Source organism: Geotrypetes seraphini, chromosome 17 (genome assembly GCF_902459505.1).
Source record: "Geotrypetes seraphini chromosome 17, aGeoSer1.1, whole genome shotgun sequence".
Lineage (NCBI taxonomy): Eukaryota > Metazoa > Chordata > Amphibia > Gymnophiona > Dermophiidae > Geotrypetes > Geotrypetes seraphini.
The window spans coordinates 28,083,367-28,109,434 of NC_047100.1; the positions used below are offsets into that span (position 1 = coordinate 28,083,367).

General features: G+C 44.7%; 1 protein-coding gene across 4 annotated transcripts in view; it reads left to right on the forward strand.

Annotated features, from left to right (window-relative positions):
- Positions 1-26,068, forward strand: part of PLXNB1 (plexin B1) — a 161,841-nt gene that overhangs the window by 56,331 nt on the left and 79,442 nt on the right. For all 4 annotated transcript variants that reach the window (XM_033926203.1, XM_033926201.1, XM_033926205.1 and 1 more), the window contains one exon: positions 21,261-22,398. In XM_033926203.1, coding sequence (XP_033782094.1) covers positions 21,271-22,398 — 1,128 coding nt within the window. In that variant the 5' untranslated portion in view covers positions 21,261-21,270. The remainder of the gene's footprint in view (positions 1-21,260; positions 22,399-26,068) is intronic.

Genomic DNA, 26,068 nt, shown 5'->3' on the forward strand with positions numbered 1-26,068 from the left:
CCCATCGAGATGAATAATCGAAATCATTGTATGTTAGGGTTCACCTTAGGAGTCTGGGTGTCATTGTAGACACTATGTTGAAATATTCTACCAAAAAGAAAAGAGGGTTGTAGGAATTATTAGGAAAGGGATGATAAATAAGACCAAGAATATTATAATGCAGTGGTCTCAATTCAAACTCAAACCCTTTGCAGGGCCACATTTTGGATTTGTCGGTACTTGGAGGGCCGCAGAAAAAAATAGTTAATGTCTTATTAAAGAAATGACAATTTTGCATGAGGTAAAACTCTTCTAGTTTAAAAATCTTTCCTTTTGGCCAAGTCTTAATAATAATATTGTCATTTATAGCTAAAGAGACGTATGAGCAAGAAACTGTTTTATTTTATTTTTGTGATTATGATAAACATACTGAGGGCCTCAAAATAGGACCTGGCGGGCCACATGTGGCCCCCGGGCTGCGAGTTTGAGACCACTGTTATAATGCCTCTGTATCACTCCATGATGCATCCTCGCCTTGACTATTGCACATAATTCTAGTCACTGTATCTCAAAAAAGATATTAGCAGTATTGGAAAAGTTCAAAGAAGAGTGACCAAAAGGATAAAAGAAACAGAACTAAATATGTATACACTTCCCCCTCTGTATTCGTGGTTTCTGTATCTACAGATTCACTTATTCGCGATTTTAAACCTAAAATTCCTTTTTCTTTTTTCAGGTTATTTTTTTTTTTTTTTCCAGCAGGAGCGATCTTCCCACGCTCCTGCCCCGTGCAGATCACTCACAGGAAATGGCTCGAGAGACTCTGGAAGCTCAAGGAAACCATTTCCTGTGAGCTATCTGCATGGGGCAGGAGCGTGGGAAGATCGCTCCTGCCTGAAAACTCGCTAGACCACCAGGTAAGGCTTAAGGGGGGGCTTTCAGTGCTTAAAATAGCCTGGGGAAGCGGAGGTTAGGGGCAGAACTGGCCCAAATATTATTTTCAGTTTTTTAATATTCACGGGCTGGCTCTGCCCCTATCCACCGCGAATATGGAGGGGGAAGTGTACTCTGGAGAAAAGAAGGGACAGGGGAGATATGATACAGACGTTTAAATACTTGAATGGTATTAATATAGAACCGAATCTTTTCCAGAGAAGAGAAAATGGTAAAACTGGACGGCATAATTTGAGGTTGTGGGGAGGAAGACTCGGGAGCAATGTTAACAAATTCTTTTTCACGGAGAAGGTAGAAAGTAGATGCCTGGAATGCCCTCCCGAGGGAAGTGGTGGAGATGGAATTCAAAAAAAGCGTGGAATAAACATAGAGGATCTCTAATTAGAAAACAAAGGATGTAAATTAAAGAACTAAGGATGGTATTGGATAGATTTGCAAGGTCTGTGTCCCATATATGGTGATTCGGTATAGGTTGGGCTGGGGTGGGCATCGATGGGAACTCCACTAACTTGGAACATGAGGATGTTATTGGTCAGACTTTATGGTAGATATCCTGCAAACAATTGGTTGGATAGGCTGGAGTGAGCTTGGATGGCAACTTCAGCATTTGGAACCTAGGACAATACCAGGTGGACTTTACAATCTGTGTACCAGAAATATCAAAATAGAGATAGGTTAATTTAATCATGTATTTTTAAATGGTTATAACTTATGGGCAGACTGGATGGACTGTTCGGGTCTTTATCTGCCGTCATTTACTATGTTACCTGGCAGAAATCCAAAGAGTAGCAACATTCCAGAACTGAGATTGTGATGTCATAATGCCTCATTCCACCAGTGCCTAAGAGCCAGTCTCAGCAGTGATGTCACAATGGCTTGATTAGATGGCAACATCAGCATCTGGAACCTAGGACAATACCAGATGGACTTTACAGTCTATGACCCAGAAATACCAAAGAAGAGACAAGTTCATCTAATCCTGTATTTAACTAATGAGCAGACTGGATGGACCATTCAGGTCTTTATCTGCCGTCATCTACTATGATGCTATGTTAAAGAAGTTGAGTCTCCTGAGTGGTGCAGAATAGGTAAAAATGGATCGATCAAATTTTTTTTTTTTACCCTTTCAAAAAGTACAGAAACCAGGAGACACTCAGGAAAATTAAATGGAAATACTTTAAAAACAAATAGGAGGACATATATATCTATATATATTTTTAACTCAAAGAATAATTAAGCTCTGGAACTCATTGCCAGAGGATGTGGTTACAGCAGTTAGTGTAGCTGGGCTTAAGAAAGGTTTGGACAACTTCCTGGAGGTAAAGCCCTTAGTCTGCAAGTTTGGCATGGGGGAATCCACTGCTTGCCCTGGGATCGGTAGCATGGAATGTTGCTACTATCTGGGTTTCCTCCAGGCACTTGTGACCCCTGTTGGAGACAGCAAACTAGGCCTGATGGACCATTGGGCTGATCCTGTGTGGCCGTTCTAACGTTCTCCCTTGCGCCAGTAGGGTTGTCATAAGTGCTGATTTTGGTCAGCCCTTATTAAGGGAGTTTCCCTCGTTCAATCCCCTGTTATTTATTTCCCCCTTCAACTAAAAATAAGAAAGAATGACAGCTGCTGGTTTTAATTCACAGCATGTATGCTTGCAGATTTGTGAAGTGGCAGACGTCCATGCGTAGGGCTGACACACCTGTAAGTTTTGAAATACTGACTTACACATACAGCATATGGCTGCCAAGTTTCCTCTGTTACATGTGTATATTTGTATTCTGGCTGCTTCCGTTGCACGTGCCGGCAAATAGACACGCAGCGCTGCAGGGATTTTTTTAGTTTCAAAATTTTATTAAAATTTTATATAGTAACATACAATAAAGCAGGAGAAACTTATGAAACAAATTGCTCCTAAGACTATTAATACAAAGTTTAGGATATTAAGACAAAATCCTTGAAATGAAACCCTCCCCCCCCCACCTCCAATTCCATTTGCAGAGCGTGAAAAAACCAACATCCATCCACATCTCCATTCTTTCACTATAATTCAACTATTATCTGCAAACTCTTGTATAGGTGCCCATAATGATCTAAATTTGGCCCCTTTACCGCTCTTCTCCATTATGACCCCCTCATATTTCCCAACTAAACACACTGAACTCCACCCAAATTGGAAAAGACAACGAGGATGCATTTTTTCCAGGTTTTCAAAATTGTTTCGATTGCTACCAGTCTTTTATTTTAGAAGAGGCTCTAAGTCAGCTGGCCCTTTGCTAAAATACTTCCGGACTTAGCGTGCTCCCTCAAATCCAAGGGTTCTAAACTAGAGGTCTGCACGAGAATGGGGATCGCGGGAATCCTGCAGGTCCCGTGGGTCCCACGGGAATCCCCCCTAACCCACGGGACTCCCATGGGGACCCCCCCTCTGACCCATGGGACTCCCACGGGGATGGAAGGCTTTGGAAGCAGGGTTCGTCCATATAGTAAAAGAGGGGGTTTATAAGTTAATTACCTGAACAGAAAGCAAAAAATGGGTTCCACCAAAGAGATTCCACAAGGAAAACAGCAGCGCAAACACAAAAGAAACTGTAGAATTGATGATCCTGTCAGAAGTAATTGCTGCTTTTTATGGGGACAGGCGGGGATGGAGGTAATTCCTTGCGGGGACGGGTGGGGTTGAAGAGGATCCTGACGGGGACGGGTGGGGACGGAGAGGTCCTGGCGGGGATGGGTGGGGACGGAGAGGATCCTGACAGGGACGGGTGGGGACGGAGAGGTTCCTGACGGGGACGGGTGGGGACGGAGAGGATCCTGACAGGGATGGGTGGGAACGGAGAGGATCCTGACAGGGACGGGTGGGGACGGAGAGGATCCTGGCAGGGATGGGTGGGGACGGAGAGGATCCTGGCGGGGACGGAGAGGATCCTGAAGGGGACAGATGGGGATGGAGAGGATCCTGGCGGGGACGGGCGGGGTTGGGTGGGATTTCTGTCCCCGCGCAACTCTCTATTCTGAACTCAGTCCTTGGGGCACACCCGGCTAATCTGGTTTTTAAGATATCCACAATGAATACGAGGTCTGACAATTAAGTTCATGAACTCATCCTAGAGAAAGTGCTTCATACCTCATTACTGAATATCACTATGGTCACCTTCGAAGTACTCCCCTTGGGAAGCTATGCACCGACGCCAGCATCTAGTCCAAGCTTCAAAGCAATTTTGGGACTCTTTTTTCCTGGAATGCCCATCAGAGCTGTAGTATTGCCCTTGGTGTCCTGATTGTCATCATCAAAATGTCTTCCTTTCAATTTTTTTCTTTATCTTTGGGTAAAGAAAAAAGTCATTAGGTTCCAGATCAGGTGAGTAGGGAGGGTGTTCCAATAGATATTTGTTTTCTGGCTAAAAACTCCCTCATGGACAGTACCGTGTGAGCTAGTGTATTGTCGCGATGCAAGAGTCTTGAGTAGTTGGCAAAAAGTTCCGGTCGTTTTTGTCTTAACTTTTTTCACGCAGCCTTTTCAGCACTTCCAAATAGTAAACTTGGTTAACTAATGTAATTCTAATCTTTGATTTTATATATTGATTCATCCCAACAGGAGAGCTTGACTCGGTTAACAAAATATTAATGAATTATACAAGAGATTTAAGACAGAAGCTATATCCTTTAGGACAAAATTTTATCTTTTTATGGTTGATTATTTGAAAAAGAAAAATAATTAGTAAATTTGTGAAATAAATATGTCTGCAATGCTTTACGAAAAGTGGGTAGATGAGAGAGAACTCTAATTCTAGAAGGAAGGTCATTCCAAAGTTTTTCGAATAAGAAAGAAAATGATCGAAAAAAGTTGGCCATAGTTTTTATTCTTTTAACAATGGGAAAGCCAAGTTTATAGTTCTGAGAGCGCCTAGAATTAGAGACTTCTTGTGAATTAAATGAAATAGGCACCAAAGGAGAAAAAAATACCATATAGGATTTTGAAAATTACCGTTGCACATTTAAATTAAATCCTCCAGTAGACAGGAAGGGATCTCAGTAAAGGTGTGACACGGTCATGTTTATGTTTACCGTATATCAATTTGGCCGCCATATTCTGGATAAGTTGTAGCCTCCTCAAATGACATTTACTTAAACGAGCATAAAGCGAGTTGCCATCGTCCAACTGAGATAAAATAATGGCCTGAACCAAAACTGCAAAGAATAAAACTGTTTGTCCAGTTGGTACAAATTCATAATGAACAAGTCCTCTGCTGTCAAAAAAGGTTAGCACTGCATCAGCATCACAGCAAGTTAAAATGTTTCAGTGGTGAAGTCTGCAGTTAACTCTTCGAATCTCAGATTACAGTGCCGTGTGGTAGCGTAACACATCTCATAAGCAACGCCTCTGCTGGGTCAGACCTGAGGTCCATCGAGCCCAGCAGTCCGCTCTTGCGGCGGCCCAACAGGTCCAGGACCTGTGCAGTAATCCTCTATCTCTACCCCTCTATCCCCTTTTCCAGCAGGAAATTGTCCAATCCTTTCTTGAACCCCAGTACCGTACTCTGCCCTATTACGCCCTCTGGAAGCGCATTCCAGGTGTCCACCACACGCTGGGTAAAGAAGAACTTCCTAGCGTTCGTTTTGAATCTGTCCCCTTTCAACTTTTCCGAATGCCCTCAGGTTTCTTTGTTTTAAGTGCAATAGTCCTAGGAAATTCTTTTTCACTCGGAGGGTTGTGGGCACCTGGAATGCGCTTCCGGAGGTTGTAATAGGACAGAGTACACTACCGGGGTTCAAAGAAGGATTGGATAAATTCCTGAAGGATACGGGGATTGAGGGATATAGATAGAAGGACAAGGGGGATTAAATGATTTAGACAAGGATCACCTTACAGGTCATGGACCTGATGGGCCACCGTGGGAGCGGACTGCTGGGTGCGATGGACCTCTGGTCTGATCCAGCGGAGGCAACTTCTTATGTTCTTAAAGTGCTTTTCTCTTCTATTCATAATAACATTTTAAAATTTAAGTATAAAACTTATCTCGTGTTGCAGTAGGTAGATATTACCCCTTCGATGCCTTTCAAGAGCTTTCTTCAGGGTCGGGGTATTATCGATGGTGAAACTGCATCACAAATTTAAAAGATTGCTAATACTAACAGTCTTATATGAAATGTGCTTATAATTACTGCAATGTACAAATCTTACCCATATTGACTTTTTAATTTCTGTAATGACTTGCTCGGACCGCCAGCATGCCTTGTCAAAATGGCCGCGGCGTGTGTTTGAATGCAATTTCATTTTGGCTCGTGATTTGGACTGGCAGAACTTTTTTAGTGGTGGAGAATAGGCTGGTGTCAGGGTCGTATTGGTTCACCAATGTGTCATGATAATGCGTGCGGTGCGATACCCTATTGCATGGATAAAGTGGTGTGGTAGAAGTGTTAGTCCACCTTAAATATTAACAAATGAAAATAAACATAAAAAAGAATTTAATGTGTTATATTTTATTTTATTTTGGTGGGATTAACTTAATCCATTTTTTGATTAACTTTTGGGAATTCAGAGGGGCCCTTCTACAAAGCTGCAGTAAACACGGATGCGTGCTTACCGCAGCAAAATAATGGCATACTTTGGCGCATGCTGAGACATCTCACTGTGATTTTGCCTGTGCGCGTTACCCATGCACTAAATTGCAGGGAGCGTGTCTGGAGGCGGAGACTGGGTATGTAATGGGTGACAATAAGGACCATGCATTAATCTGTTTTAATGGCAAAATTAATATATGACCATTAATATCAAAAATAGACATTTTGCCTATTTTTATCTCATCAGTAAAAATGGCTTTAGCACTTAGGAATGGCCTGTATGAGGGTACACTAAGGCCATTATGTGTTGCTGTTGGGTAAAATGATATTGCAAAATTCAATTGAATCTATAAAATGTTTTAATGATCATCTGAAAGGGGAAATGACTTAAAAATCTGGTTTTCCTGTCACATTATAAGTTATAAAGAGAAATAAAACGTCCGGATTTCCTCGCACGTGTCCTCCTTTTCGAGGACATGTTCGGGGGTCTGGATGGCTTTTCAAAACCCGGATTTGTCCGAGTTTTGAAAAGCTTCCAACTAGCAGCGACGTCGGGATGGCATCTGAACGTGCGCAGATGCAACGCAGCGGAGTCAAGCGCATGCGTGCATGTGTGTGATGTCATCTTATCACACCAGCACATGTGCAGATGCCTTCCCGACAAGCGGCCAGGTTGAGGGGGCGGGGCTGGGAGGCAGAATGGGGCATGTCTCGGGCGGGCCAGGGGGTAGGGCCATGGGTCTAGCTTTTCGTTCCCGAAAATCTGGTAGTTTTCAAGTTTCAATTTTATTTAAAAAAAAATTTTTAGACCGCTCAATCAGATTTCTGAGCAGTGTACAGTAAAAATAGAGCTTGTGACAAAGATAGGGTTTTGCATTTGACAATGAAAAAAATACGTGACATACTCGAAGTCAAATGGGAACAAATGGTGGGTGGGGGGGGAAAAGGGTAGTACAATTAGGGAGAAAATGACAGGGAGGGGATAAATGATGCCTTCTGCTGTCGGCGTCGGTGACGGGACTAAATCGCACTTTACTTAACAGACATTGCGCTGGTGTTGTGGGGGGTTTGGGGGGGTGGAACCCCCACATTATATTTAAAACTGAACTTTTTCCCTAAAAAACAGGCAAAAAGTTTGGTTTCAAGTATAATGAGGGGGGTTACAACCAGTGCTCCCTCTAAGCGGGCGGGTGTTGTGAGCAAACTTTTTTCGCTGTGAGCTAAAAATATCGGGCGCCAGCAAGTTATGAGCCAACTCGCCCGATTCTCCTCTCGCCGCCCTGCCATCTGCCGTACGCCGTGCGCTGTGACGAGAAACTTGTGCGCTGCGATGTAATATTTTGTGCGCCAGCGCACGCCAGCGCAGCTTAGCGGGAACACTGGTTACAACCCCCCACAATGCCAGCGCGATGTCTGTTAAGTAAAATAGGGGGGTTCCCTACCAACACCCCCCGTCGGAACCCTTTAAAATAGTGCTTTTCTTTGGCGCGCCGTCAATCTTGCGCTCAGTTGGCGGTGCGCCGTTGTCTCGCGCGATTTTGTCTATGAACCGTTGGCGTCTGTTTAGCCCTTAGAAGTGCAATTAGGTATCGAATGCATCTTTGAACAAAAATGTTTTCAGCTGTGTTTTAAAATGAAGCAGAGCTAATTCTTCACAAAGATAATTAGGAATAAAATTCCAAAGGGATGGTGCGGTCACTGCAAAATTATTGGATCTTATTGTCTTTATGTACTTGAGGGATGGGACTGGAAGAAGATTTTTGAGACACAGAGCGAAGTGTTTTAGATGGACAGTAGGGAATTGGTAAACTATTGATAAATTCCGGTTGGTTACTTTGACGTGTCTTGAATGTAAGTAATAGGATTTTATAACTAATTCTGTGTTCAACAGGCAACCGTTGTGCTTTGCGCAGGAAGGGGGAGACATGATGGTATTTTGTAGCATTGAATATAATTTTTATTGCGGTACTGAAAGGGTAGTTGATCGCTGGAATAGTCTTCCACTTCAGGACATTGAGGCCAGCAGCGTGCCTGATTTTAAGGCCAAAAGGGATCTATTCATAGAGAAAGGTAGGGGAGGGTCATTGGGGAGGGCAGACTAGATGGGCCGTGGCCCTTATCTGCCGTCTATTTCTATGTTTCAATTTTGCACAATTTGGAGGCGTCTTAGTTCTTTTTTTGTTATACCTTTATAAAGGGAGTTGCAATAATCAATACATGATATCACCAGGGAATGAATTTACTGTGTTTAAAGAGGAAGGTTCCAACAGTTTAGTAAGAAAATAAGGGGATAACTTTTTTTTTTTTTTTTTACTGGACTGACAGTATCTTTTTTGACAAGGTCTACCTTCAAAAGCTCGTGAAAAAAAATATATTGTTCAGTAAAAGAAGGTACTATGGTGTTTATTTTATTTCTCGAATTTATTACCTTTTAAATTGGACTAACAGTGCAATGTAGCGTTTTATTATAAGCCATAAAATTGTCAGCACCTGTTCACCCATCCATCTCTCTTTCCTCTATCTACCCTTATGATTCATTTACCCCTCTCTTTTACAAAGGTGCGCTATGCTTTGTAGCATGTGATAAATATGATCACGCGCTAAACTCTAACGCGTGTATGTTCTCCTATGGACACGTTGGTGGTTAGCCCACCTTTGTGTATATTCTAGAGCTCATATTGTCCTAACTTGAGAAAGAGGGTTTCACCCTTTGAAAGACTTTGAACATCTTCACCTTAAATTCCATGTTTGTGTTGCTTTAACTGATTAACACACCCTAGGGAAACGGACCGCCCTAGAGCGTGCTTCTTTTCAGGTCCGCGCTGTGCTTTTCCCCCTGTTACGTTACTTCTGAAATTTGAGGGGTGTCTGTATCTTTTGCATCCCCTGGCTCTGCTGCTGGGAAAAATCCAGATTCCTTTCAGAATTAGAGAAGGCTGGCGTCCCTAGCGCAAAGCTGAACTGGAATTGTGACAGAGGGTTCCTCCTTGCCTCCTCTCAATGGTTGCACAGAATATTTACGGGCTGTGGTTGCTCTGGGATCTCCTCCTGTCCCTGAGAGTTTCCAGCCAGCAGTTTTCTTACACCTCAGAGGCTGGAATGTGATAAGGGCTTTAAAATTAGAAAGTGGCAGACCCAAGGTTGGTTATCCTGCCTTTTTGAAGTTTCACACCACACTCAAAGCAGTTTACATATACAGGCACTTCAAGATTTTCCCTATCTATCCTGGTGGGCTCACAATCTGTCTAATGTACCTGGGGCAGTGGAGGATTAAGTGACTTGCCCAGGGTCACAGGGGAGCAGTGTGGGATTTGAACCCACAATCTCAGGGTGCTGAGACTGTAGCTTTAACCACTATGCCTTAATTAGTAAGACACCCCCAAAATATCAAGAAAAGCCTCTGAAGGACATTTCAAAAATAATTTTTTTTTTTTTAAAGTAAAATATGAAATATACTAGTCTTTAAGCCCGTTATATTAACAGGTGGTAGAATAGATGTCTGTCTGTCTTTCTTTCTTTCTGTCTCTCTCTCTCTTTCCTTGGCCGCTTTCTGTCTGTCTCTCTTTCTGTCTGTCTCTCTCTCTCCTTGACCGCTTTCTGTTTGTCTGTCTGTCTTTCTGTCTTGTCTCTCTCGGCTGCTTCCTGTCTGTCTGTCTCTCTCTCTCCCTGGCCCCCTGCCTATCTCTCTCTGCCCCCCCCTGGGCAAACCAGGATTGCTGCCTGCCCCCCAGCACACCCCAACCCCCAAAGCAGCCCCTTTTCCCTCCCCCCTCCACTTCCCTGTGCAGCAATAGATGCCTCGTAGCACCCGCACCCTGTCAGCTTTGTCCAGGCCGAAGGACACCCTCCTGCCATTGCTCTTGCCGCCGCTCAAACTGCCACATGCGCCACAAGCTGCTGCACGCACCGCAAGCCACCGCACGCACCGAAAATCGAACACTGCCACGGAGTCGCACATCACGCTGTCAGGGCGTTGTAAGTGTGCATGCGCGCTTAGGGTTTTATTATAGAGGATGGTTGAATAGCTCAGAAAAGACAGATAAGTATTCCTATGTAGGGAACTGCTGAAAACTAATTGCAGGAGAAACTTGAAACTTAGGGATGCCTGACAAAGTACAAGGACAAGCCAACACAGGTAAAAAAAAAAAAAAAAATGAAGTAGTATGAATGAGAAGCCTGGAAATAGACTAAGTAAACACGACAGGCTTACAGTAGTCAAAAGATTTCTTTTCCAGGCTATAAAGCAAAGCCCTCAGTAATGTGGGAGGTTGGAAGACTGCAGAGTCAGGCAGGAAGCAAGATCAAAGAGCCTGGGAATGTTGGGGGGAGACTGGAGGTACCAACGGATTCTTGAATCACTCCCTTTATCCATGTACAGGGAAGGACAACAACATAATCTATTGAGCAGGCCCAGCTGGGTAACCTCCCTTGGCATCTGTCTTCAGGGTCAGCTAGGTAGGGCACGGCTCAAACTCTAAAGAGAGTTTTGGACGTGTAAAGGGTGATTGTATAACCTGGGCAGCTGCATTCATAAATGTGTTGGGCACTAGCACTTGCAGGGCAGACCCACTAGAGGGCAGCAGAGTGCTTACGCACTACACTTCCCCCTCCGTATTCGTGGTTTCGTTGTCCGTGGTTTTTCATGTGTAGGCTCGGCCCCCCCCCCCCCCCCCCCCCCCCAATTTACATCACAGGAAGTCGCTGCTCCCAGCGATGCGCAGAGAGAATTGATCCTCTCGGCATTGTACAGAGAAAATCACGGCACTTTCTTCATAGGAACAGGTAAGGTTATTCGCGCTTTTGTGTCTTTTTGGGGGGGCTTTTTACAGAAAACCCGCATACTAACATGCGTAAAGTTATTTGCGTTTTTTTCTGTATTCGCAGCCATGCTGATCCCCTATCTCCGTGAATACGGAGGGGGAAGTGTATTCTGAAAATATCCGGGTAACTTAACACAGTGCTTTTTTGCAAGAGGGTGTATGCATGAGTGCAGGATGCCTGGGGCTTCCACTTAGCACTCCCCCCCCCCCCGGATTTGATATATTACGCCAAAGTGTGTGCCAAATTTTGGGTATGCACCCAAGATGCGCATGCAAATGAATTAACGAGTCCTTAACTAGCAAAACAAAATTTGCTGTTAATTGGCTGCGATTGGCTTTTGCGTGTGTACCTTGCTATACGCTTATCAGCGCAGATCGCACCTAAGCAGGATTCTGTCAAGTGTGCATGCCCTTCATAGAATTGCACTAGGCACCACAGACTTTTGATCACCATGTACTAAATTTCCTCCATGACTCGCAGAATACTGGAATTTACACATAGAAACATGATGGCAGATAAAGACCGACTCTTGCATGTACAATGTATGTATGTATGTAATGTATTTCTATAGCGCTGCATTCGCCTGATAGCGCCATAGAAATAATAATCGTCATTGCCGCTGTTGATCTCCCACTGAATGCCACTGGATAGCTGGCTTTGTGTTCTTTAGACGGCCAGGAGCCGTTCGAGCCCACGAAGTTTAAGGCCCACATCGAATGGTACTTTGGTTTAAAAAGCTTCGTTCAACTCATGTTTTGGTCGCCAACTCTTACACACAGATAGTCTTGAACTAGAAAACTCAAGACATGCCAAATACCATCAGTTTTGATAGACGTTGTTCTCTGATTGTTTCTGTGCCAGAGCTGAGGTTTATTTTTTTGTTTGTTTTCTATTAGAGTTTTCAGGGCAGAGGAAGATAACAGAGCAGCCAAAGTTGATGAGATGATTGAAAGTGGGCAAAGCAGGGCATACAGATGGTTCATTTGCTGTTTTGTGCCAAGCTCTAGTTGACTTCTGACTTGTAGAAGTCAACAAGTCAGAAGTCAACAGAATGTCAGGCAGTGTCTGTATGAAAAGTTAATACGAAAAGGCTGGACATAAGAATGACATGGGGACAAGTTTTTTCCAGTCCCCGCAGGAACTCAATTTCCTTGTCCCTGGTCCATTCCTGTAAGCTCTGCCTTAACCATAAAAGCCTCAAACACTTATGATTTTGAAGTGTCTGAGGTTTGTGCAGATGAGGACGGAGCTTAGGCATTGGTGGAATGAGGCATTATGACATCACAATCTGAGCTCAGAATGTTGCTACTTATGAGATTTGAAAGTGTTTGAGGCTTGCTCAGATGAGGACGGAGCTTGCAGGAATGGGGCAGGGACAGGAAAAGAACTTGTGGGGACGGGACAGGAAAATGAGTTCCCACAGGGACAGGGAAAAATTCCGGCCAAAAGGCAGCCGGAAGTGCGTGGATGTCGACGCAATGATGTCACTGTCAGCATAGCTATCAGTCACGTGTGTGTGTGATGTCATCACGTTGACGTCCACACATGGAGGTTCCATCTGGCCACAACCCTGAACCTGTGACTTTGGTGAGGGATCCTGGAGGAGGGGAGACACTGGCAAGGAGGAGATTCGGCGCCAGCTAACTGCTCAAAGGACGTGCCTCTAGCCGCGAGAGGCACGTCTTATAAGCACTCAGCATGCGTCTCGTCAGGGCCCACCTGGAATCTTCTGCGGCACACAGTTTGCGATAACACTACTCTAAAAAGAAGGGGGAGTAAGATCATGGCTGTCTCCAAGACGGCATGGCATGGAGCTTGTCCTTCCGAATAAGTGAGTCTCGTGCCTATAATTTAAGCTACCGCAGTCTCGTTAATTGAGTTAAATTGTAGATAATTGAGTTTTTTGCAGAAAGGCTGAGGTTCCTCTCTGCTCTGACTGAATTGCCAGTTGCTGCAGATCTGGTTAACATGCTTTATGTTCAAAGTGCACTTGAGGTTTTCTGAAACCAGACGGGAGAAGCTCTGTGCGTGGTGTACCGGAGCAGTACTCTTCAACGTCCCTTGGGCCGATGGGTCACTTGCTGCTTTCTGTTAAAGCCAGCAGTCCATCTTGTCAAACTTCATATAGGCAGAAGGTCAGCCCACATCAGAGGAAGGGGGCAGAACTGTTTTAAGAGAGTCCGCTGCTGGAAGAGCTTTGGGGGATGAATTGGGAGCCAAACAATGTCCAGTGGTAGAATGGTCTAGAAGTCCACTAAACTTAACTGGTAGAGCTGCTGCCTCGGCACCCGGAGGTTGTCAGATCAAATCCCGGTGCTGCTCCTTGTGACCTTGGGCAAGTCACTCAGTCCTCCAGGGCCCACAAAAAGGCAACCTACAAGTCCCCTTTCTCTTTCATCAAGCCCAGTATCCTGTTTCCAAGTGGCCAATCTAGGTCACAGGTACTTGGCAGAAACCCAAAGAATAGCAACATTCCAGAGCTGCGATTGTGATGTCATAATGCCTCATTCCACCAATGCCTGAGAGCCAACCTCAGCAGTGATGTCACAATGGCTTCATTATCCTATACTTGGCTCACATAAGAATCAGACCACTGACCTTGCATCGAAGAGCGCTGGTGTAGAAGGACTGAGGTGGAGATAGACAGACCCAGTTTTCAGATACCATTTTATGAATTGTGTTAGAAACAGACTGGGATACAATACAGAGGCAAAAGAGGGGTGGTACGTACATTTAGTCACGGTCTAGTAGATTTTAAGCAGGTGTGTGGCAAGGATGCTTTGAAGCCTCTGGGTGGAAGTTAAAATACTTTTAATGCTCTTCCAAGATCCTCGCAGCTTTTGGCAACAATTTTTTAGTGTTGATCTTAAATGAGATAATGGCACGCCTGTAAATAATTAAACAGATAAAGGCGTAATGTCTCTCTTTGGATTAAGGTACGAGCCGATACAGCCCCTCAAGAAAGCGGCAGGGGCCTTCAAGAGCAGTGAGGAGACTCTGATCTCATCCTTTTGTGATACTGACACTGGCTGATGTTAAGGAGAACAGGGTTGACTGGTTTGGGCCTAAGTGTGCTATGCAATGCACAAGCCCTAATATAAGGTTACCAGATTTTACTTTAATAAAATACGGACACATAGACCCGCCCCTCGCTGCCTGCGCGCGTGCCCTGCCTGACGCGATTTCGAGGAAGCTTTTCAAAACCCAGCACATGTCCGGGGAAAACCGAACGTCTGGTAACCCTACTCTAATATCCTATAAGGTGTGTGCATAATTTGGAGACACACCCCTGCCCCCCTCCTTTCACTTACGTGCTGTATTCTAGAATAGTACATAGTGCATTTAACACATGAAAACCCACTTTTCTGTGCTCTCACGCATGCAAAGTGCATGTCTAGTTACAGAATTATCTTTCAGACTCCTATTACTAGCGTGTAAAATCTGGACCCCCCTAGACCCGCCTCTCACAGGTTCTGATAGAAAATGATCACTATTACCTCTAGTGATAGTCTCGTGGTATTACTGCTAGGGGTTAGCCTCGAGAAAAAGACAGCTGCATCACCATGTATGCAGTAGAGCAAAAACCAGACTGGATCAGTCTCTTTGGCATGGTGTGATTGGAGATGGCAATTACTAGTGAAGGAAGGCACAAATCCCTCTGGCTCTGGGAAATAGCTCTCCTCTGATACCAAGCCCCCTATGTGGACCTGCAGCTTGGAAATCGTCATTTTCAGCTACCTAAAAAGAACATGTAGGGACTGGAAAAACCAGTCATGACAGAAAACGTCATCTTTTCTGGAGGTGAGAGAGATCCCGGAGAGTCCCGTGAAGCTCCTTACTTTTGTGAATGCTTAATGTAGGTTTTAAGGATTCCTAGACAAAAGGTTCCTCCTGACATCATTTTGGTGCATGCTTGAACTTAGTCTTAAGCAAAGAAGTTACCCTTCTGCTTCTTATCTCGCAAGCTCAAAGCACCTTAGACACTGGAATCTGACCTGCAGGTAAATCCAAAGCTCTCATTAAAGAAGCTGTTTGTTATAGAACTAATTACAGCATTACTGCTGGAGAGATTGGTGCTTTTGTGTGTGCGCAGTGCATCTCCTAGTGTTGTGGGGGAGGGGGGCAAGGGCACATCTGGAGTAACAAGGGGGTGGCCGTTGTAGACTTCCATGCCGTTCCGCAGTTCTCCAAGCTAATATAGCACCCGGCCTTCAGTATGTATATTTGAAGAGATCATGTGCCTGCGATCCTTTCTCAGGGGCAAATTCGCAAAGCTAAAATCGGCCTTTAACGTGCTCGCTAAACCTTTTTACGCTATTTATTAAATTTTTCTATATTGCTTTCCCGGGGAAGCTCAGAACGGTTTATGTGAATTGATTCGGGTTCTCGAGCATTTTCCGATGGGCTCACAATCTGTCGAATGTACCTGGGACAATGGGGGGGGGTGGATTAAGTGACTTTCCCAGGGTCATAGGGAGCAGGGTGGGTTTGAACCCATAACCTCAGAGTGCTGAGGCCGTAGCTTTAACCACTGGAGCCGGAATGTTCTTCCTACAGCTACATAGGAAAGCAATCTGCTACATAACTGCCCATAAAGATTTGCTCAAGGCCAGTGCAAGGGTACTGGGCATTCGAGGTGACATTTCAGCCTTAATACCCCCTCTCCAGTTAATTATATATAGCAAAGACAGTATCCAGCCATTACCCCCTAGATAAATGGGTTATTTGAAATGTGTCTACTTTGCATGCAGCTAAATGTACACGCTGACGTCTGTTTTTAGTTTGGGTAGCTATTAAAATCTATTGCTTTGCTTTGATTGAATCTGCTCTTGCTCAGTGGTTGCGCCAGCCCCGGTCTTGCTCCGCTCACCACTTGGACAGACCACAGACCACCCTCCTCGTTCTTTGGCCAGGGCACATTTTCTGCTGCGTTTGATCTCGGCTGACCTTGCTTGGTTCGATTGCTCATTTCCTGCCCGGACGTCACCTCTGTTCTTTACCGCAATCATTTTACTGTGTGTTTGTGTCTGACCTTCCAGGCATCATTGATTAAACCTGTGCCTCAGAGCACATTGGGGGGAACTGCTTCTGTAGATTTCAATAGATATATGGAGCTGGTACTTAAAGGTGCCAGCTAAGTGCTCCAGTAATCACTTGACTTATTAGATTTGTGACAACGTATTAAACTCCATTCAATGCTGCCAGGGGCTCCGTCTAAGTGGCTTTATGATTACAGGGCTTTTCTGTCATTCTGGGGTTAATTGTACCAACCATTTCCCACTTATAAAATGTGTTTTAGACGTGGAAAGGCTGAACACAACTCTTATAAGATCATACATATTTCCGCGTGCACTGTATATGCATCGTTCCCAGGGCCTGGAGGAGGGGTGATATTGTGATAGACGTGGGTACAGATCGGGTGAGAGCATTTGTCCACTTTTAGGAATAGTTCCAAGAACCTGTCTCGTAAACGCCTTGTGTTGTTTTATAGCGGGCTGCTTTTGTAACCTGGGGATTTATTGTAATATTATTTACACTGGACTGCTTGTCATTGTCTATTAAGATGTTACAAACCATACCGAATACTGCTATCAGAGCTCTTGTTAATGCTCGTAGGTATGATCGTATTTCTCCATTTTTTTAGAGTATCATTGGCTTTCTGTAAAATACCGTCTTATGCATAAGGCTTTAACGCTTGCCTTTAAAGTATTACAATCAGGTCAACCTGATTACGCGGGGAAATTATTAGTTTCATATAGGCCAACTCGTAAATTGAGATCGGTTTTCTGCTTACCAATTAACTTTACGTTCAGTTCATTTAGTTCGATTGAATTAAACTCGTAATTCTGGTTTGTTTGTTTTTTTGCACCTGTTCCTAATCTATGGCGTTCTCTTGTGATCGAGATTCATTCTGAACTTGCTTATCCAAAATTTAGATCACTTGTGAAGACATACCTTTTTGGTTTGGCCTTCCCTTGAAATTATTGAGGGCGGAGTCCTTTCTGAGGCAACTTAAACTTAAACTTTAATTTTAATTTTCTTTTCTTTGTTTTTAAGGGCATTCTTTCTCTTTTATTATTAGTAAACCCTGCTGATGCTAAAACAAAGTACGGTCAAAAATTTTAATAAACATATCGTGTTACTGCTGAAGATGGACTATGAAGCCTTTCACGCAGTTGGAAACAGAATATACGCTGACAAATGGGGATTTGTTTTCGTATCTGAATTTATTGAATTTACCTGTAAACCGTGCCGAGCTCTATCTTTATGGAGATGATGCGGTATACAAACTTAAGGTTTAGTTTAGTATCTGCAACTCCACCACTAATGCTATGAGTCTACCATGAGTTAGTTCAACTGAAGGTATTCATGAGATACTTACCACAACTCAGTGAAGTGGAGCGAGTCGTTTCTTTACTCTTCCTAAAAAAATACTAGGTCTAGGGAGCATGTAATGAACCTAATAAGCATTAGATTTAATACAAAGAAGAGAAAATATTTCTTTACTGGGGGGGGGGGGTGCCCAACACCCTGGTCGCCTCTCAACCTCACTACACCACTGCTGATAAAGGTGCATGATTATAGAGCTGCCCTCAGAGGGGCTAATTATAGAATATGGCGCCTAAGTCCAAATGGCATTTATTTTATTGAATCTTATTTATTAACAACCGACATTCACCCCCACCAGCCTGCCTTCAAACCCTCCAAATGTATTCTCTTTGTCTATTTAGAAATGCCTTGTCCTTCAAGCATGTGGCTCTTTCTCCCATCCACTTCCCCCTTGAGCTTGGGTGGAAAGGTAGACAGGAGCAGAAGAAAAGATGTTGACCAGGGCTGCTTCAATACTCAGCTGGTGGCGGTCAGTGGTTTCTTAAATGCTGACCACCATATTACATTAGGGATTTCTATTCCGCCGTTACCTTGCGGTTCAAGGCGGATTACAAATGGTTTGTCCGGATGTTAGAAGTGTTTAGGGAGTAGTTTGTACAATTCTTTGAGTTGTTAAGGATTACATCTGAGTTGTCATGATATTAGAAGTTCATATGTTGTAGTTGCAGGTGATGCTGGTGTTCGGTTTTATGTGTTTTATGAAAAGAAGGGTTTTTATTTCTTTTTTGAAGGTTTTGTAGTCTATGGTTGTGGTCAATAGGTTGTAGAGTTGTGGGTCGAGTTTTGCAGCTCGAGTGGCTAGGAGGTTGTCGTACAGTTTTTTTTTCTTTTGCCGTTTTTGGTTGGAGGGTGTGTGAATGGTACGCAAGTTCTTCTATGTCTGGTTGAGGTAGATTGAACTAGTCAATTGTTCCAATAGGCTGGGCTGTCTCCGTTTATTGCTTTAAATAGTAGGCAGTATTCTCGCTTGTATTAGGAGCCAATATGAGTCGTGGTATGCCTCTGTGATTTGGTCATATTGCTTCAGTGAGTAGACCAATCTTAGGGCTGTGTTTTGTATTGTTTATAATTGTTTTATCATGGTTGCTGTGCATGGGAGATATAATATGTTGCAGTAGTCTATTAGACCTAGGATTAGGGATTGTACCAAGAGTTGGAATTGTTTTCTGTCGAAGAATTTTCTGATTTGCCTCAGGTTTCTCATGACTGTGAATGATTTTTTTTATTGTATTGTTGATTTGTGGCTGCATTGTACAGCCTCTGTCTATTAGCACTCCCAGAAGTTTTAAAGTGGGTTGGATGTGGTATGTTGTAGAGTTTATGACAAGGCTTGGGGTTTTGTTATTTTCGAGTAGAATGAAGTTTGTTTTGTCTGGATTTAGTTTTAGTAAGGCATGTTCTTATGCCGACTTCCCAGGAGTTCTGCAAAAGTCGTCTTCAGTTGGTAGGGCTTGGGGGTCTCCGCCAGCCAAGGTAGTTCCTTTTAATGCAAGAGGGAGAGGAGTGTTGGGGGCAGAGAGGAGATGCATGGCTCACCCAAGAATGCACTCCTGGCGGTGCTGCTGGTAGTGTATGGCTGTACGTCAGCAGATATGAGCAGAACTCGCTATGTCATGACCTGGATGTCTTGATTCTGGTTTATACGTCCATTTTAAAATGCAGCTATACGTCTAATTTATTAAAATATTCTTCCTTCAGTCTAGCTGCTTCAAAAGGTCAGCCAGTTAAAATGTCTCGGAGGGAATCGCAGACTAAAATATAGTCTTGTTCACTCTCAAAGAAGAGAATAACTTCTAAATCAATTTTAAGAGCAGCTTTTAAATTAAACGATGAAAGATTTCTTGTCCCGTTTGTGGGGCTAAATGATGCCCGATTGACTCCCCTTAGGGCAAAAAGGTGTTTAAAAGATATAGGTTTCCTTTAACTAGATTTTCAGAAAGCTTTTGACAAAGTTCCTCGTGGGAAAATTAAAAGACTTGTTTTGTTGTGGATTAGGAATTTATTATTGAAATCAGTTAACTTAGTGGGGTTTAAAAAAGGTTTGGATAATTTCTTAGAAGAGAAGTCCATAGGCCATTAGTGAGATGGTCTTAGGGAAATCCACTGCTTATTCTTAGGATAAGCAGCATAGAATCTGTTTTACTACTTGGGACCTGGGTTGGCCACTGTTAGAAACAGGATGCTGGGCTTGATGGACCTTCGTTCTGTTCCAGTGTGGCAATTCATGTTCTTATATAGAATACAGAGAGGTTAAATGGCCATTTATCTCAGTGGAGGAGGGTAAATGGTGCAGTGCCACAAGGATCTGTCCTGGGACCGGTGCTCTTTAACATACATATTTATAAATGATCTGGAAACTGGAATGACGAGTGAGGTGATTAAGGCCCCTTTTTACTAAGCAGAGGTTTCTACTGCGGCCTGGGGCATTAAATGCTCCAACGCTATTTCGATGCTCATAGGAACTCTATGAGTGTCAGAGCAGCGTCAGACCATTTAGCGCTCTGGGCTGTGGTAGAAACCTGTCCTGTGACTTATTAAAAGGAGTGGGGGGTAAATTTACAGATGACACTAAATTGTTCAAAGCTGTTAAAATGCCGACTGTGAAAAATTGCAGGCAGACCTTAGGATACTGGAAAACTGGGCGTCCAAGTGGCAGATGACATTTAATGTGGACGAGTGTAAAGTGATGCGCATTGGGAAGAATAACCCAAAGCAAAGTTACTGGATGCTAGGGTCCACTTTGGGGATCAGCGCCCAAGAAAAAGGTTTGGTGTCATCATAGACAGTACGTTGAAACCTTCCACGCTAAAATAGCATACATTTCTCCCTCCGTATTTGCGGGCGTTAGGGGCAGAGCTGGCCCGCGAATATAGAAAATAGGGAATAACTTTTAGGGCCAACTCTGACCCACCCCCACCTCCCTCCTGCGTCCAGGACCTCCCCAGACCTTACCTGGTGGTCTAGCGGTGAAGCGGGGCAGGAGCGATCTTCCTACGCTCCTGCCCCGTGCAGAGCTGTAAACAAAAATGGCTGCCGTGAGTTCCCGTTGTAGTCTCGTGAGACCACAGGAACTCATGGCCATTTTTGTTGACGGCTCTGCACGGGGCAGGAGCGTAGGAAGATCACTCCTGCCCCGCTTCACCGCTAGACCACCAGTTAAGGTCTGGAGATGTCCGGGAGGCAGGGATGGTTCAAAGGCAGCCTGTAAAAATTACTATCATTTGGTAGGCAAAAACCCACAAATAATCGAAGTCGTGGGTAATAAACCCGCAAATACAGAAGGAGAAGTGTATTAGTGTTAAGATAACCTGTTTTATCCCCCTAACTGCAGCATAGAGTGTAGAGGTTACCAACCATGGATGAACTTTTAAGCTGCTCTGAGGGGCTCAGTTTACAAACTGGGTAAACCTATCCTCCTCAATGGGCCTCTTTGGTTTGAAGAATAGTTTTTCGTGTGGGTTTGAGTGTACATAATGATACGCTGTCCACTTTTGTTTGAATCCTACTGCAAGAAGCTTTGTTATCATTAACAGCCTCTCGTTCTCTTCTTGTCTTTTAGAGTGTTTACCATGCCTCCGGGAACTCTCCTCCTTCCTGCCATCTGTTTCCTTGGGACACTAATCTCAGGGGCACCGCCATACATTGCCTTTTCACAGAACAATACAAGATTCAACCACTTGACCCTGGACCCCAAAATGGGGACTCTTTATCTCGGGGCCACAAATTTCCTCTTCCAACTAACGCCGGATCTAAGAGTGGAGGACAAGGTGCAGACTGGGCCAGTTCTGGATAGCAAGGATTGCCTCCCCCCTGTTTCAGCCTTGGACTGCCCACAAGCTTACAATACAGACAATCACAACAAGCTGTTGCTGGTCAGTCAAATGCGGGAGGAGCTTATTGTGTGTGGGAGTGTCCACCAAGGAATTTGTGAGAAGAGAAGCCTGCAGTCTATCAAGAAGGTTCTTTTTCGACCAGAAAGGCCAGTGGACACCCAATATGTGGCTGCAAATGATCCCAATATTACTACCGTGGGGCTGGTAGGTCACTCAAAAGACGGTGCACCCCTCTTATTTGTAGGACGCGGCTACACCAGCAAAGGGGCAGGTGGGATCTCTCCTATCACCACCCGGAATCTGGATGTGCAAGGGGGAGACTTACAGGGAGCCGGGTCTCACTCCATCTTCTCCTATGAGGACACAGCCAAACTGGCTGTGGTGGGACGTCTTTCCGAGTACAACCACCACTTCATTAAATCCTTCACGCATCGTTCCAGCGTCTACTTTCTGTTCTACCGCCGCAACCTGAAAGCCCACTCCCGAGAGTACAAAACCTACATCTCGCGCATCTGTCCTGACGACTCTCACTATTACTCGTACGTGGAGCTGCCTCTGAGCTGCAGGAGCCAAGAGACAAACTTCAACCTAGTGCAGGCAGCCTATGTTGGGCACCCCGGTGCCAAGGTGGCACAGGGCTTTTTGAATACCTGGGGAGAAGTTCTCTTTGCTGTATTCTCCACCTGGCAATCGGTGTCTGGGAAACAGGAATCTGCTCTCTGCGTTTTCAGCATGGAGGAGGTGGACCGTCTGATTAATCGGACTAGAGATTTGTGTTACACCAAGGATGGTAAAGCAGAGGATGGGGTGGAGGTGGCGTACATTGAGTACGATATGAAGTCCAACTGTGTCCAACTTCCATCTGTAAGTAGCCTTCTTTTCTCTATGTAACTTGTCAACTTGCTTCTGAAGTTAAGTCCTACTGCAAGACAGATGCCACCTTGATCGTATGGGATTGATGTCTGAAATGGTTAATTGGCTAGCTTTGAGAGTTAACTGGTTAAACCTCATTGGTTAAAATGCTCCCCCCTCCTCCCCTAACTTTTGACTTGCTAAATGTAGTTGCTTCACTTCACAAAAGGGCAAGTCCAGAGATGTGGTTAGATCGGGAGGGGAGGAAAAATTGGGGCAATTTTCAAAACATTTCTGTGAGTAATTTATATGCAGAAATAAGCTTTTATAGAACTGACTGTCGCGCGCCGAAGAAAAGCACTATTTTAAAGGGCTCCGACAGTGGGGGTGGAACCCCCCCACTTTACTTAACAGATATTGCGCTGCTGTTGTGGGGGGTTTGGGGGGTTATAACCCCCCACATTATACTTAAAACTGAACTTTTTCCCTAAAAAACAGGCAAAAAGTTCGGTTTCAAGTATAATGAGGGGGGTTACAACCCCCCAAACCCTCCACAACGCCAGTGCGATGTCTGTTAAGTAAAATAGGGGGGTTCCCCACCAACACCACCCGTCGGAACCCTTTAAAATAGTGCTTTTCTTCGGCGCGCCATCAACCTTGTGCTCAGTTGTCTGCGCTCAGTTGTCTGGCACGATTTTGTCTATGAACCGACTGTCTGCCTTCACATTTACATGACAATATAAACCTATAACTGTATCCAGATTGAGGGCAGTCCTTACCAGTTGCAGAATTGAGGGGAGGGAGCTTGTATTGACAGGCATATTTCCAAAAACGTGGCCTGCGTACCTGAATTAACCCGGAACATTAACACATAGTAACAATTGGGTGTGGATGCGAATGGGCTCTTTTTCAAAGTGAAAGCACGCTCGTGCTTCTGTTACAAAAATTTGCCTGAAGCGTGTACATGGAGAAGAACGCCTGTGCTTATCACATGTTCGCGGACATAGAATTATCACCTTGGCGCTGATCTTCGGCAGTACGCAGTTGGGTGACGGGATAATCGTGCGCCAGACGCCAGTGCGCTGACAATCCAGCGCCGACAATTTGGCGCAAGACAGAAGCGTGCAGAGGAAAAATTTTTTTAAAGAGCTCCGACGGGGGGTTTGGGGTGGCAACCCCCCCACTTTATTGGTTAGTGTTCACACTGCCGTTGCAGGGGGATGTGGGGGGTGAAACCCCCCACATTATAGAGAAAATGGAACTTTTCCGGAAAAAAATCAGAAAAAGTTCAGTTTTCGCTATAATGGAGGTTTCCAACCCCCCGAGCCCCCCTCTAACAGCAGCACGAACACTAACCAATAAAGTGGGGGGGCGGTTGCCACCCCAAACCCCCCGTCGGAGCTCTTTAAAAATTACTTTTTATCCCGCGCGCTTCTGTCTTGCGCTGAATTGTTGGCGCTGGATTGTCAGCGCAGTGGCGTCTTGTGTGCCGCTGATTATGAACCACGCAGTTGATATAGTTGGTGATGAAAAGCTGACTTTTTTTTTTAATGTTGTTTAATCTTCACATTCATCTCACAGGGGTACGTCTATGAAAGTGCATTAATGGTAGATGGGCTTAATCCGGTCTCGCTGACCCTTCTATGTTGACAGTATTTTTGTCCGTTGCTTCATAATTCAATTCAGTAAGCAGATAGGGAAAAGTCTTGGTTAGATTCTAAGGAAGGTCAAGGTGATTAACACAGAGACCAGAGTTCCCTAGGGAGAGTGAGAGGTGATATTCATTCAGAAGCAATAGTCAGAGATACTATAAGCATATCTTATATGCCTGGATGCCTGGAATGCGCTCCCGAGAGAGGTGGTGGAGAGGAAAACTGTGACTGAGTTCAAAGAAGCGTGGGATGAACACAGAGGATCTAGAATCGGAAAATAATATTAAAAATTGAACTAAGGCCAGTACTGGGCAGACTTGCACGGTCTGTGTCTATGTATGGCCGTTTGGGGGAGGATGGGCTGGGGAGGGCTTCAATGGCTGGGAGGATGTAGATGGGCTGGAGTAGGTTTTAACGGAGATTTCGGCAGTAGGAACCCAAGCACAGTACTTGGTAGAGCTTTGGATTCTTGCCCAGAAATAGCTAAGAAGAAAAAATTAAAAAATTTAAATTGAATCAGGTTGGGCAGTCTGGATGGACCATTCGGGTCTTTATCTGCCGTCATCTACTATGTTACTATGTCACTATGTCTATCATGTTTTTCATTTCTTATATTACAAAGTGCTAGTAAGGTTTTCCCTTCTTTTGTTCATGACTGTACCTTTTTTTTTTTTTGCTTTTTTTTTAATGAATACAAATTTGGGGGGTGGGGGAGATGGGCTTAGCACATGATGCTGCGGGTTTTTCCTGTTCGCTAAGCGCATTGCTAGCGCACCTGGTGGAAACGGAGCAGTTTCCGGTATTTCTTTTTCGGGTCGTGTGCTAATGTTTGCATTAACGCATGTAACTGAGGAAAAATCGAGGGGCTTACCCCCCAACGTCTATAAAGAGCGCCTAAAGATAGGCGCCTAGCCGACATAGACGGCAAACTTTATTCAGCGATAGGCTACATCAGCGCCCGTAATCGGAGTTAATTGAAAGTGAGGCACCTAATTTGGTAGGCGTGATTCTGCAGTGGTCAGGCGCCCAGTGCAAAGTGCATAGTTAAAGTTAGGGGGCAGATTATGGGTATATTTTTCAGTTTGGCGCCATTGGGGGCACAACTTAGGTGCAAGCATTTAGGCCGAGAAATCCCTGGCACAAGTAAGGTGCTCTTAAACGTTAGAGCGCTTAGGTTGCATGAAGTGTGATTCTATAATGGGCGCCTGTCTTGTATAGAATCATGCATATTACCGCACGTCAGAGCCAGTGGTGTAGCTAGGGTGAGGGGCGCCCAGGGCGGTGTTGCTCCGCCTTCTTCGTGGTCCCCGCCCTCACCCCTTCCCTTCCCCGTACCTGTTTTAACATTCAGAGCGTGAGCCCCAACCCCAACCGTGTCATTCTCTAGTTCACAGTATTAATAAGAGCAGACGTGGGCAACTCCGGTCCTCGAGGGCCGGAATCCAGTCGGGTTTTCAGGATTTCCCCCCATGAGTGTGCATGAGATCTGTTTGCATGCACTGCTTTCAGTGCATAGTCATGGGGGGGGGGGGGGGAAATCCTGAAACCACGATTGGATTCCGGCCCTTGCGGACCGGAGTTGCCCACGTCTGCTCTTATTAATACTGTGAAGTAGAGAATGACACGGTTGGGGTTGTGACTCATGCTCTGAATGTTAAAACAGGTACGGGGAAGGGAAGGGGTGAGGGCGGGGACCATGAAAAGAGGGCGGTGCCCCTCTCACCCTAGCTACACCACTGGCTCTGATGTGCGGTAATAAGCATGATTATTTCTGAGGTGGGGGGGGGGCTGGACTGGAGAGAGTTAGTCCAAACCCCAGACAAACTCCCTCTAGTCCAGGAAACTGTCTGAACAGTCCTCTAAAAAGGAGACGTAAATCTGGACATCTGCTAACCCTAACCAAACACATCAAAGGAAGAGTTTAGCCCCTCTGAAACTCTTGTTCTGTTTGATGTAAAAACGAGAGAGCGAGCGAGGGGCCTTAAAAATATCATGGAGGAATCTGCTGGTGAAGAAATGAGCAGTTTGTC